Raw genomic sequence first — 11343 nt, 5'->3', positions numbered from 1 at the left:
CGCCATCTGAGGATCTGAGTAAAATGTCACTCTTCGCTAATCGTCAATTGTTCAATGAACCCCCGAAACAGTGTGCTTTTTCTCTTTGTCATAGTTCGTCAAATTGTCGCCCAACGGGTCAAACCCAGCTTTGTGCGGTTAGTGAGCAATAACGCCACTATCCAGTTCAACTTTTAACCAAATGCAAATGTTTTTGAACTCTCCATCTCCCGTTCTTCGCTGTGCCATTGTTCTCGAGCATATGATAACGACCTGTATGATGGGTTGGTGGCTCCTTGGTTGCGTGGTGTTTTTTCAGACCAATTGCCGTATCAAAACCCATGCAACGTGTGACGGCATCCAACAGACCACCAGAAAAGGTCAAAGGAAGAAAATCAGAGCAAGCCGAAGTTGCTTTAAGTGTCGCAACATCGTCCCTCGCGGAGAACAAGGACACCGAACGGTGACAGTGCAAAAGAAAATGCCGGCCGTAGAAATGTAAGATAGCATCTAAATCGTGTCGTGTCGTCATGATTCGTTGGCAGCAGATAGGATATATCAAGATATATATCGCCGCTCCCCAGTGTAAAGTGAAGAACAATGGGGTAAAACAGTAAAAAGGCAAAAACAAAACAAAAACCGAAATGTGATGGCAGTAACGAAAAAAGGGGGTAGCTGATAACTCTTCGTGAGAGAGATTGCCAAGGAGGGAGGTTGGTTTGGGTATATCCTTGGGATTGCTGTGAAGCATTTCAACCGCTTGTAAGTCGTCTTGTGTGTGATTCCTTCCCGTCGTGTTTCTTGAACATGCTCCCATACGAGCTGGCCTCAACGCTGATGCAAACTCATCAGAGTATTGTCAAGCTGGACTCAATCGCCCGCCAATGGCTGCCTCCTGGTGCTTTCTAGTCGAATGAGGCAGTCGAGCTACTGCTGGAATGGTGACCAGATCGCCTGCTGTGGCGGTCGCTGTCTCGAGAAGACGTGTGACGGCTCTTGCGACGGCGAGACGGTTCCTGTGCAGGAAGTCCTTGAACGATACCATTGCGGGCCAGCATACCCCCATTGACAGAAAAGTTACGACAGACCATGAAGGCACGCATGGCTGCGTTCTCTTGAGCTAGAACATCAGATTCGTATGCGAGGTCCGTTTGGTATTCGCGTCCATTGACAAGAACAAGGCAAGTGTAGCCGTTATGGTCCCGGTAGCACTCGTACATGGGGTCTGTCCATCCTCGGCGTCGGCAAAGGCCTGTTTCGCACCTTGTTAGCAAACGAGTTCATGTCTCTAAACTGGTAACGCCCAAAACACATCCAAACGAACTGGTGTTCATGACATCCGTCCACAAATGGAGCAATATAGATCAAGATGCCAAACCCGGCATTTAGTTCAAGGTTTTCCATATGCCCTCAATCGCGTCGGACATCAAATTATTGCTCAACTTGTGTCACACAACAAGGGTAGAACAATAGTTGTCTGTCACCACATGCGGGGAACGTTTACCCTGCACGCGAACTTTTTTTTTTGGCCCCTTCAACCAATTGTGTTCCTGACGAGTTGCTGGTGCCATAGACATAATTACCATTGAGAAAAATGATGGACTTCACAGCGTTGACTTACTCTCAAGATATTGCATATAGAAACCGCCCATTGTGGTGTTGCTGTTGATGGCTCTCACTAAACGTGACGATTGGTGAAGTCGACGATGTGTAGGGTTGCAGTTGCTGTTATGATTGAGGGTTCAAAAAGGCGGGAATCCAAGCATATAAGAGCTTATTGTAAGGCGGCAAAGACGGTGGAGAGAATGCAGAGCATGAGAGGGGATGTTTTTATGACAAAAGAATATCAATGGAGGAAACGCGAACAAAATAAACGCTTGTCTAGATCAAAATAGACGACTGATGCCGAAGACAGGGTTTAGCTCCGAGGACGAACTCCAGGATCGAGCGTTACAGCGGGTAGAGAGGATGTGGAGGTCGTAAGGGATGTCAGGAACCGAATTGCAACAACTGAAACAGGCCTTGCAAATCTTGAGCGACTATTTAGGGTGGAGGAGGGTCCTGTCAAGTCGATTCGTTGTGCCCAGAGTCAAAAGAAGCTCAAACGGCTGGCGCGAAAGATGAATTAAGAGGGATGGAGAGATTGAAGGAGCTGGAGGGTTTTTGAAACAGGAAAAGACGAATTTGAAAGGACGAGCAATGTGGGAAAATACACAAGGATAACCTTAGTTGTGTCGAAATATCCGTCTTGAGTAATACTAGGTACTGATGGTATGTACATCCATCTGCTGCACTCGAGTTGAGCCGATGGAACGGCGAGACGTGTGTGCCTTTATTCCAGACAGCTTGTTAGCGTGGGACCGGGGGTGTCTGGAGACAAAGGACGACACGCGAATGGAGGTAGATGCAAGCAACGATGCGGCTCTCGAAAGAGTGTGACCCATCTTGCTGTGCTGGCCTACCTGGTTGCCAGTTGATCAAAACCGCTGGCGACTAGGCCACTCCACCGCAACACATGGAGGATGCAGCAAGCAGGCGATCTCTCTGATAAGTCTCAAAGTTAACGCCTTCGGCCACTGGCGTACCTCGAAAGAACTTAGTAGGTTCCTATTTTCCGTCTCAGTCCTTGCTCTGCAGCTAGCTGAATCCTTTCTCGTGGGTGATGTTTTATTTTCCTGTGTTGTCTCCATGGTGTCATTCTTCTTTGGCGGCTTTATTTAGCCTCGTTCAAACTTTATATTGTTGTGGTCGCTTGCCCATTTCTCCTTGTGATGGTTATCTACAAGACAAATGTAAGCATGGTCAGGGCTTTGTATCCGGCCGACTACATGAGGGCATGAGAGCATGGTCTGGAATGGGGGCGATGGGGCCAGTAAGGGCCCCGTTTGTGAAGCTCATGCAGACATGCGATTGAAGATGCACTGCGACATGGCAGTAATTTCAACTTGCTTTAGCTTCAAGTCAAGTGGCGAAGAGGAGATCACCGTAGTGGTCCAAGGCGCGTAATTCGTTTCTGTTGCCAGGCCGGACGTTCGAAAAGCCCGGCGGGTTTGAGAGGGGCAAAATCGGTAGTGGTAGTCACTCTGCCGCCGTAGAAGCAGCTTCTACCTCCTGCAATTCAACACCAGACAGCCAGAGTAACCAACAGCATGTACCTGACTCTGACCACCATCCATATCTTGACGTCTGAGATCTCTGTTTCGGCGGCCACTAATGCACAGCAGTGAGACCTTTAGAGTACTGTATCAGTACCGTGCTGTATATGAGTACGTAGTACTTTCTGTCCAAAGAAGGACGATGAGCTGCAGCGAGGGGCAATCCACCTTGAACCCCTCCTCTTGAGCCCCGAGAGCCCCGGTGGCCGGAGTTGCTGCAGGACTAATTCGAGCTGTCCATTGTAACCGCAACTAATAATTCGAAGCGAAAATTATCAGGGTCGGGATTGGCATATGCTAGGATCATATTCTGATCCTCGCCAGTCGCGCGCGAAATGGTCGGCCGTGTTGTGCGGCCTAGTCTGATGGCTAGAGTGTCGCGCTGGAGCCGAGCAACAACGACTCAGTGGGAGCGGGCCACGTTCTCATTCAACTTCATGTGGCGGTTAAGATCATGGCCGATCCGCACACGGAAAAAAGCACATCAAGAAGAGCGCGAGTTTCTCATATTGCCCAACTCAGGGACCTATAGGGCTTGTCTTTGTACCTAGCGATGGGCGCTTCCAATCTTGGCCATCGCGGGCCTCCAATCTTCAGTTCGGAATAGCATCATGAAAGCTATGACAGTAGCGCTAAACTTTCGAATACGACTCCCGCTATCAGTTCTGTCATTCTTTGACAAATGCAAGTAAAGAGTAGGAACAAATTCAACAGTGACACCACCCGAAGCAGGCGAGGACAGTCCACTTCGATGCTTTCCGCATCCCACTCCCCAGGGCCTGGAGAAAGGGTCGGTGAAGCAGCGCGACGACGTGCATGAACAGTACAGTCAGTGGCTGGCCCAGATATTCAACGACACTGCTCCCTCAGACCCTTCCACCCCTGCCAACCATGCCCTGCGCCATGCATCCACAGGCGTGGGTGTGGGCGCCGTTAGGGCTGTTCCCAGCACCCAGCACGCAGGAAAAAGCAACTGAGCTCTTGTAACTGTGGCTCGAACATGACAAGAACGGTGAAAGCGCCAAGACTGATTGGATGATGCGCAACAGCCTCTGCTCGAATGCCTTAGGGATAAAGACGGGGCTATAAGATGAGCGTAACGAGGAATTGGTTGATGTTCAGGTATGGACTGTACATAGAACTGGATGACAAGAGAACAATTTTTACATTTGTGCTTTACCTTGGACAAGCCAATTTCTCTAGTGCGATCCAAAGTCTGTACTCGCAACCAGCCTCCGATGGTAGCAGGCACAGAGTTTTGAGGGAAGAGCGCGGCCTGTGCAGAAGGGAGCCGACGTGTCGAAGAGGGGGAAAGGCAGCCCATGGAACGTCCGAACGCCGTACTTGCCTTATTAGCTACGCCAGGAGGGGTAACGTATGGAAATGAATGGCAGGAAGAACCCCAATAGAAAGAAAGTTGAGGCAAAGACTAAGGCAAGGTAAGGCAGGTGCAGACAAGTTTGGGGTCAGCCCCTACTAACCTCATGCACAGATGTGTTGGCAATGCCGTTCTGTTGATAAAAACAACATTACTTACTCTATGTACTGTCCTGCACTGGAACCTCGAGGCAACTTCCAGTGGCGGCATATTCTCTCTGCACAAGCTAGTCGATAAAGAGTACCAATGTACCTTTCGGACATCTCACCCTGCTGATGTATCCATGGGGGTGGCCATCTTCTCACTCCATCTGCGCCGATATCAAATCCCAGCAACTTCGCGAGCGCATCCATTTTGAAAGAAGTTATCAATCACATGCGGCGAATCAGCGGTTTCACCATGTCAGGTATCGGATATCTGGTCCAACAACACCTGCATTGCCCAGTTTCTTAGCTACTTTACTTACTAGGGCCGAGCTAACGACAAAAGCATATTCGACGGTAAACAAACGACCTGCCAAGCATCTGCAGGACTGATATCAAGCTGCAGGACGTGACAGGGATGTTGCTAAAATTCGTCCCTCGAAAGATTCTGTGGGCTTTGTGGAGGGACAAGGGAGCCCCATGCAAACGCGAGCCATGACGGAGCGAGCTTGGAGCTTTCCAACGTCGAACAACGATTCGACAATTCGAACTCTTCCAGAATTTCTATCTTGGGTGCCGCTAGTTAGCTCTGACGTGACCGTCCAACCGCCTCAGGCAACCCCATGACATGTCGACACGTCCCAAGATGCTGCCCACCAAATTAGAACATGATGAATGGAGATTCTGAGTGTTTTGGGTTTGGGTCCAAACTTCTTGTACAAAATAAGTTGAATCCGAAACTTTGATAACCGCCAGCGACGAAAAGGACTTGACGCATTTTTGCGGGCTTTCTCACCTCCAGCGTATCGCCAGTTGTGATGCATGCGGCGGCGCCTATGCGGTCGGGAGCAGCAACGAGCAAGAGACTAATATCATCCTCCCAAACCGAATCATGGTAGCTTAGCATGGCTTTGTTTCTCCGGTAGCAACCCTAACAAACGTGGGATGCTTACTACGACTGGATCGTGAGATCTCCACGTCAGAAAAACTTTGAGGGCTTGCTGGTCCCATGTGGCTACGGTTGTGGGTGCCCCACGTATGTCGTTGATTCCCTTTTTTGTCGACCTCAGCCTCATGTTTCCTGACAGAGAGCATTGGTGAGAGACGCGGCGAGGGGCAGTACCTACTTCGGAATTGCTGACATGATGGGCGACGACAGTAGAGAGAGGAGCATTAATATACAGCGCGCCATTGTAATTCTACATGTGCTCACTCCTTAAGCTTTTCGAGCTCCGTGACAGCTGTCAACTTAGTGCTAGTAAACCAACCGCAAGCGAGAGCTATAAAGCCATGAGACTCCTTTGAGGTCCCCTTAACATGAGCAACTTGAGGCTATTCATGGTGGTTAGACGCTTGGTCTGTCAAGGTCCCATATTACCAACCAAGATATCTGATTTCCACAGTAGGGAAGTAGAACAGTGGTGTCTCTCAAAGTCTTGTGGAAGTTCACACTCATCTTCTTTGTCCTCATAAAGGCCCACTTGATAGGGAACAAGGGTGTATCTCTTGTCCGTTAGAAGAATTATAATAACAACGATGACAAGAATTACAAATGGTTCGGGTAAACTACATAGTTTCAAGCTCTGTGGCTACGGTCACCATGTAACCTGGACAGCCCTGGGCCTTCCTCACGGCCTTCAATCCGCAGGTAAGATGACAAGACAACTTATTACGTATGATCGGTAGTACACTTCGAAGTTTTCAGCAGGGTCCAGCTCGGTTATGTCTTGCCGGTCGATCAAGGTGCTTGGGCCTCTTCAATTTGACGATAGAGGACTCTGGTCTCGAAGGATGACACGACTTGCAGAACTGTAACCATCTGATTCTGTATATGCTGTCGAATTATCTGAGATAACTATTTAGACGCCCCTCGCGTTCGAGGCGGGCTAGATCGACTTATTCTCAGTTTAAGCAGCATGTCCTAAACGAGACATCATCCGTAGGATAGTTTAGACTGTAGAAGAGCGCTGTCAGCTCGAGTTTAACCCCGATACAGAATGAAGGTTAGGGGCCTGATCCTATCACATCTATTTGGCTCGTTTATGAGAAGGAATAGTGCACAATGTCGATTTCCAACGTGATGCAATATTATGCTCTTAGCTCTTCCCAAGGAGAAGCCAGATGTTGCGTTTTCTGCTTCTGTCTGCTTTCAAATCTTAGTTGCCACTTGTATCACCAGACTGACAGACGTAAGAGAACTCACTTTAATTTCACGACATCTGATGGTGAGATCTAGAAGTCCAGTACTGGTCGGGTTTGTTTTAGGTGGCAGATGCCAATTTCATACCAAGAATGCAGTGACACTGGCTCAGCCATGATTGTAAGATTACTGTGATGCAATGGGATATCTGATATTGATTTCAAGGTAGTGCAGAGGCTTCCGTTTGTCTGACCTATCTAATCGCCATCAGCTGGAAGCCAATGACTCTTGGTTGTCGTTGACACATAGTCCAAACTGTTCAGCGTGGACGGCTCCCACAGCTTCAATATTACCGACATGGTGTTGCTTGTACCATGCTCCTTCATGAGCAAAGTGTTCATCTGTAACGAATGAATATTTGGCCAGCTTCAAGTCCCAAGTCTTGATAAAAGTGCTTGTATTCACATGGAGGGTGGACACTTGGTTCTAGGACTCAGCCAGGAACTTATGACATGGCATTGGCGGATGATAGGATGACCAATAACTTTTTGACGGTATGATTGAAGACTTTTTGGTTCTCTTAGGTAGTTGCTAGTAAAAACTAGACTTTAAGTGAGCATATAAGTCCATTATATTATGGCTTCGTACTCAACATTTCACCAGATAGAGCAACGCTGGGGGTTCATCCTGACGCGCAGACAAATAAAAATAATCAAACCAATCCTATTCACCTTTTAATACTGCTCACCTGAAAATGGCTAAATGGCTGTTGTTGAGGACAAGATGGTTGAACGTGCTCCCTTCTGTAAAATGCTGCCATCTTGGATATCGCGGTAAGTTTGTGCTGATTTGGCTTTCACAAAGCGTAAATTCAAAGCAAACTTTTGAATAACACCGCAGAAGAGTCTTTTCAGGATTTAATTGCGGGTTTTAAGAGGGAGTGTCGCTGGTGGGAAAGCCGTATTAAAGAAAGAGGCACAGTTCATTATTGACCTCATCATAATGCAAGATAGATATAAGATTGGGCTCTTTAGGAACTAACCAGTAGTGACAATTATCTTGAAATCCAAGTCTAATTCTATTCTATCCTACCCTTTCAGAACACATCTCTTTGTGCGGGCTTATAGAAATTGGTCTCGATTTCTCATGCAGGTCTCAATTCAATACGGTTTTCTGTGATTACAGGATCAAGTTACAGTGGAGCAAAGTTCAAGCACTCAATGTCCCAGAAGTATGTGACTCAGCCAGGCATACAGCCTTGGTTATTTGATCGAAATGCATGTTAGCTGCACTGTTACTCTGTCATGCCTGTTGACGACACGACATGGCGCCATTAAAGTCGGCTTGTGTGTGAAGAAGCTGAATGTCCCCCCCCGCGAATCCACTGATTCTGACTCTGATTCATGCATGCACTGCGGTCCATGTTTGTTTGTGTGCTGTATCTCTGATCCAAGATGGATAAGCCCAGTTTGTCCAACCTCGACGACGCAGGTTCCATGTCATGCTTTGGCTACCAAAATATGTATCTCTGTCTGGGCTAGATTGCCACAGAGCTAGTAGATCTGTGCGCCCGAGCGAGCAATGCATCAATCCTCGGTATTTCAAATATACTCCCTCACAAGATTCCCAACATATGAAGTACATCGAAAAATAACGTGTCTCAGCTGCATGGCCTCTCTTTTCTCATGGCTTCCAAGCCCCATCCAGCGCTACACGAGTGCTACTTGATCTAGAAGCCATGTTTGGACGAAAAGTAACTCTGCATATCTTCCACTTTATGCTGCGGAATAACGTAGACAGGATGCACGGTAGCAACTCGATCTTCCTCATCAAAGATCTGTTCACCATCCATACACGGTGTCACAGACCACGAGTCGCCTGTCACATCTGCCTCGTGAGGTCGAGCAACATCCAAGTTCCACTTGTGCTGCGCTGCGCTCAAGCCAGAAAGTACATAGCATGTGTGGTAGGCGTCAGAGTACCTGTTGTTGGGCTCGAGTCAGCGCTCATTCAGAAATTCTAGATGCAGGGCCACCAAGTTGCATACTTGCTCGGTTTGTCTCTCAGACCACCCCGCTTAGACTGGTCTTGACAGCAACAAAGGATGTAGCGGATCAAGCCATCACGGCTGAAAAGGCTATCCTTGGCCGCAGGGAGCGCGTGGCCGCCTGAATTGGCCTCTTCCCCTCCAGGGCCGGACCCGGGTCCGTTGAGTGCAGCCTCGATGAGGGGCCAGCATCCTCCGACCCAGTGACTGTAGCAACCGTCGACTAGCTTATTGGTACGACCTGAGAAACCACCCTCTGGGGCGTACTGTCGCGAAGACAGCCAAGAGATAAGCAGTGGAACATTGAGATACCTACAGAACAGAAACATCAAGACAAGGTTAGCATGCGCTGCACCGCTTCCATGTCACAACATGAGTGGTTAGACAAAGGGAGAAGCATACCTCGGGATAGAACGATGTGGAGAATCAAGAATCGAGAGGCATCCGAGAGCGCAAAAGGCATATGCACCATGTGCTTCGATGCCCGGCTTTGCCGACACGCCTCCCTCGTGCGTCTGGCCTTTACGGTGGATGATTAGAAACGGAATCATTGCTTTGGGATTTCGTGCGTCACTTACATCGGTGTACATAGTCTGCAAGCCCAGTGAATAGACCAGTATGGCCAGCGGATCGTGCAGGAGAGTCCTGTGATAGCTCAAGAGGTAGATTGAGTAACGATATGATGACGGCCGCGCAGTAAGCCCCCCTGCAACTTAGTTAGAAGGAAGTGATCGTAGATGCGTCCTTGGGGTTCACGGCATGAGACCGATGGGGAACTGCGGGCCTTGATCGCCGCGCCGCAGAGAAGAGTATTATGATGTAGTGGTACAGCATGCACATACCTGACGTCCTCTTCGCCGCCGAGTGCCATTTGGAACCCTCCATCGGGCTGCTTGAGTGAGCATAGCCATCTCCACATTGCTCGACGGTCGATGACCTCGTAGGCGTCTTCACCGCCGACCAGGGCCAGCGACAGAACGCTTGCATAGGAGGTGGCGAGATGCGAGGTATGTCCGAACCCGCCAGCGAAGCCTCCATCTTGATTCTGCATAGGTCGAACGGTATCGACAAGTCTCTGGCGGTACTCCGTGACATCCTCTCCTAGAAGAACAAGAGCAGACAGACACCAATAGAAGAACCAGGGCCGACTGGGGTCAGCGGTGGTGAAAGCGGCGGGCAGCTTTCCCAGTTGCTTATGCAAAAACTTTACATGGAGGCGACGGTCCAGATGGGGCAGGCCGTGGGAGTTGCAGTAGTCGAATTCTTCACCTTGAAGAAAAGGTAGGACTTCGTCTATCGTTGCATCCTGGACACGCGATGACTCTGTGGGTAGGCTATCGCGGATGAGAGGTTCAGTAGTGAAGAGAGGCGGTATGGATAGTTCAACATCGGGCTGTGGCGCTGTTGCAGCTGAAGCCATTCTTGTGTTTGATCTGATATTGCTGGTGACAGTATTGCTGTTGCTGTTGTTGATGCGTGGAAATAAAACGCGAGGTCGAGGGCGTGTGTGACGAGAACGGGCTCTCATAACTCAGTTGATGAACCAATACTTATATTATATCCCGTTGCCTTATTTGCGTTGCTTTAACAATGAGAAGTCGGGCTGATATTGTTCTCCAAGCCATGGTATCTCACAATCCCATCTTACCCCCACATATTGGTTCAAGTGGACGATTTCGTTCCTGTGCCCAATAAGAATATGCGTTTGGCGGGGCATTCTCTTTGTTGGTTACTTTGGTACCAACGACAGGTCATGCCATGAGGTCGATTTCCTCGAGTTTGTGTTGATTTTAATATCGAAAACCCTATTATCTTGAGCTTGGATCTGGTAATGGTCGACGCAGAATTGGTTGGACTGCGGTGCTTGAGGTATTGCGCGACTTGTTTGTCTTTAAGAAACGTCAACGTTGTAGTTGAAAAGACAGACAAACTGTATGAGCTTGAAACCACCACAGCTCTGGATACTTTCTAACACCAAAGAGGAAGAAACCCAGCAGGAGAAGTATTGAGTACAAGAAATTAAGAACAAACTGGAAAATAACTGCCTGTGGGACGGCCATGTTGCCTGGTCAGCATATTTACCTACCCTACAGACTTGCGCATTCAGACAGGCTCGATGTGAAGAATTGGGAGGTTGATTTCCAATTCAACAAGAACAATCTCAGGAGACTGTTATGGGACCAATATCATTCTGTGGTTGTGTTCCACAATGCTGATGGTATACTTGGCTACATCATAAATGGGTTCAAGTTGGAAGTTGCAGGTAGTCTTCAACATTCTTTTTTTTTGCCACTTATATGTAGAAGACGAGTCTCTCTCGCGACATAGGTAGATATCCAAGAAAAACTATGCCAGGAAAATTATAGTATTTTGAAAGTCATGGGATGTAGTCAGATCTTTCATTGGGTATAAAATTGAATTCTCAATTACCTCCACTTTGCGTGTGGGCAAAGAGGCACTCAATGAACCATATTGTTTCTAAACTTAGTATTACTTGGATC

The 11343-nt window shown here is 48.3% G+C and overlaps 4 protein-coding genes across 7 annotated transcripts; 1 reads left to right on the top strand and 3 right to left on the bottom strand.

The window, feature by feature from the left end:
• Positions 1-166: 166 nt before the first annotated feature.
• FOIG_02010 (uncharacterized protein) lies at positions 167-796 on the bottom strand (the record flags this gene model as incomplete). Its single annotated transcript, XM_031199062.1, has 1 exon — positions 167-796. One exon carries the CDS (start codon positions 794-796, stop codon positions 167-169), a length of 630 nt encoding a protein of 209 aa, XP_031071099.1.
• Positions 797-884: 88 nt separating this feature from the next.
• FOIG_02009 (uncharacterized protein) lies at positions 885-1631 on the bottom strand (the record flags this gene model as incomplete). Its single annotated transcript, XM_031199061.1, has 2 exons — positions 885-1231; positions 1601-1631. 2 exons carry the CDS (start codon positions 1629-1631, stop codon positions 885-887), a joined length of 378 nt encoding a protein of 125 aa, XP_031071098.1.
• Positions 1632-3504: 1873 nt separating this feature from the next.
• FOIG_02008 (uncharacterized protein) lies at positions 3505-6217 on the top strand. 3 transcript variants are annotated; one of them, XM_031199060.1, is made up of 4 exons: positions 4079-4573; positions 4627-5012; positions 5062-5691; positions 5818-5924. In XM_031199060.1, the coding sequence occupies exons 2-3, from the start codon at positions 4788-4790 to the stop codon at positions 5152-5154; spliced, it is 318 nt and encodes a 105-aa protein (XP_031071097.1). In that variant the 5' UTR covers positions 4079-4573; positions 4627-4787; the 3' UTR covers positions 5155-5691; positions 5818-5924. The 3 variants fall into 3 exon arrangements, with proteins under 3 accessions (XP_031071095.1, XP_031071097.1, XP_031071096.1); XM_031199059.1 differs by having other exon boundaries at positions 5744-5924; XM_031199058.1 differs by having other exon boundaries at positions 3505-4573; positions 5062-6217.
• A 1052-nt stretch (positions 6218-7269) lies between these two features.
• On the bottom strand, positions 7270-10861 carry FOIG_02007 (protein farnesyltransferase subunit beta). 2 transcript variants are annotated; one of them, XM_031199057.1, is made up of 6 exons: positions 9685-10861; positions 9421-9548; positions 9245-9362; positions 8843-9154; positions 7838-8777; positions 7270-7741 (listed from the first exon to the last, which is right to left on the bottom strand). In XM_031199057.1, the coding sequence occupies exons 1-5, from the start codon at positions 10368-10370 to the stop codon at positions 8525-8527; spliced, it is 1497 nt and encodes a 498-aa protein (XP_031071094.1). In that variant the 5' UTR covers positions 10371-10861; the 3' UTR covers positions 7270-7741; positions 7838-8524. The 2 variants fall into 2 exon arrangements, with proteins under 2 accessions (XP_031071094.1, XP_031071093.1); XM_031199056.1 differs by having other exon boundaries at positions 7270-8777.
• Positions 10862-11343: the final 482 nt, after the last annotated feature.

Source organism: Fusarium odoratissimum, assembly GCF_000260195.1.
Source record: "Fusarium odoratissimum NRRL 54006 unplaced genomic scaffold supercont1.2, whole genome shotgun sequence".
Classification (NCBI taxonomy): domain Eukaryota; kingdom Fungi; phylum Ascomycota; class Sordariomycetes; order Hypocreales; family Nectriaceae; genus Fusarium; species Fusarium odoratissimum.
This window is presented reverse-complemented; position numbering and strand designations above follow the sequence as displayed.

Excerpts from the sequence above, each read along its gene's own strand:
- FOIG_02008 (XM_031199058.1), top strand. The coding sequence starts at position 4,788 with ATGTATCCATGGGGGTGGCCATCTTCTCACTCCATCTGCGCCGATATC. Across the intron at positions 5,013-5,061 it reads CGACAAAAGCATATTCGACG|GACGTGACAGGGATGTTGCT; the intron begins GTAAACAAACGA and ends ATCAAGCTGCAG.
- FOIG_02007 (XM_031199056.1), bottom strand. The coding sequence starts at position 10,370 with ATGAGAGCCCGTTCTCGTCACACACGCCCTCGACCTCGCGTTTTATTT. Across the intron at positions 9,549-9,684 it reads GGCGGCGAAGAGGACGTCAG|GGGGGCTTACTGCGCGGCCG; the intron begins GTATGTGCATGC and ends ACTAAGTTGCAG. Across the intron at positions 9,155-9,244 it reads CCACATCGTTCTATCCCGAG|GTATCTCAATGTTCCACTGC; the intron begins GTATGCTTCTCC and ends TCTGTTCTGTAG.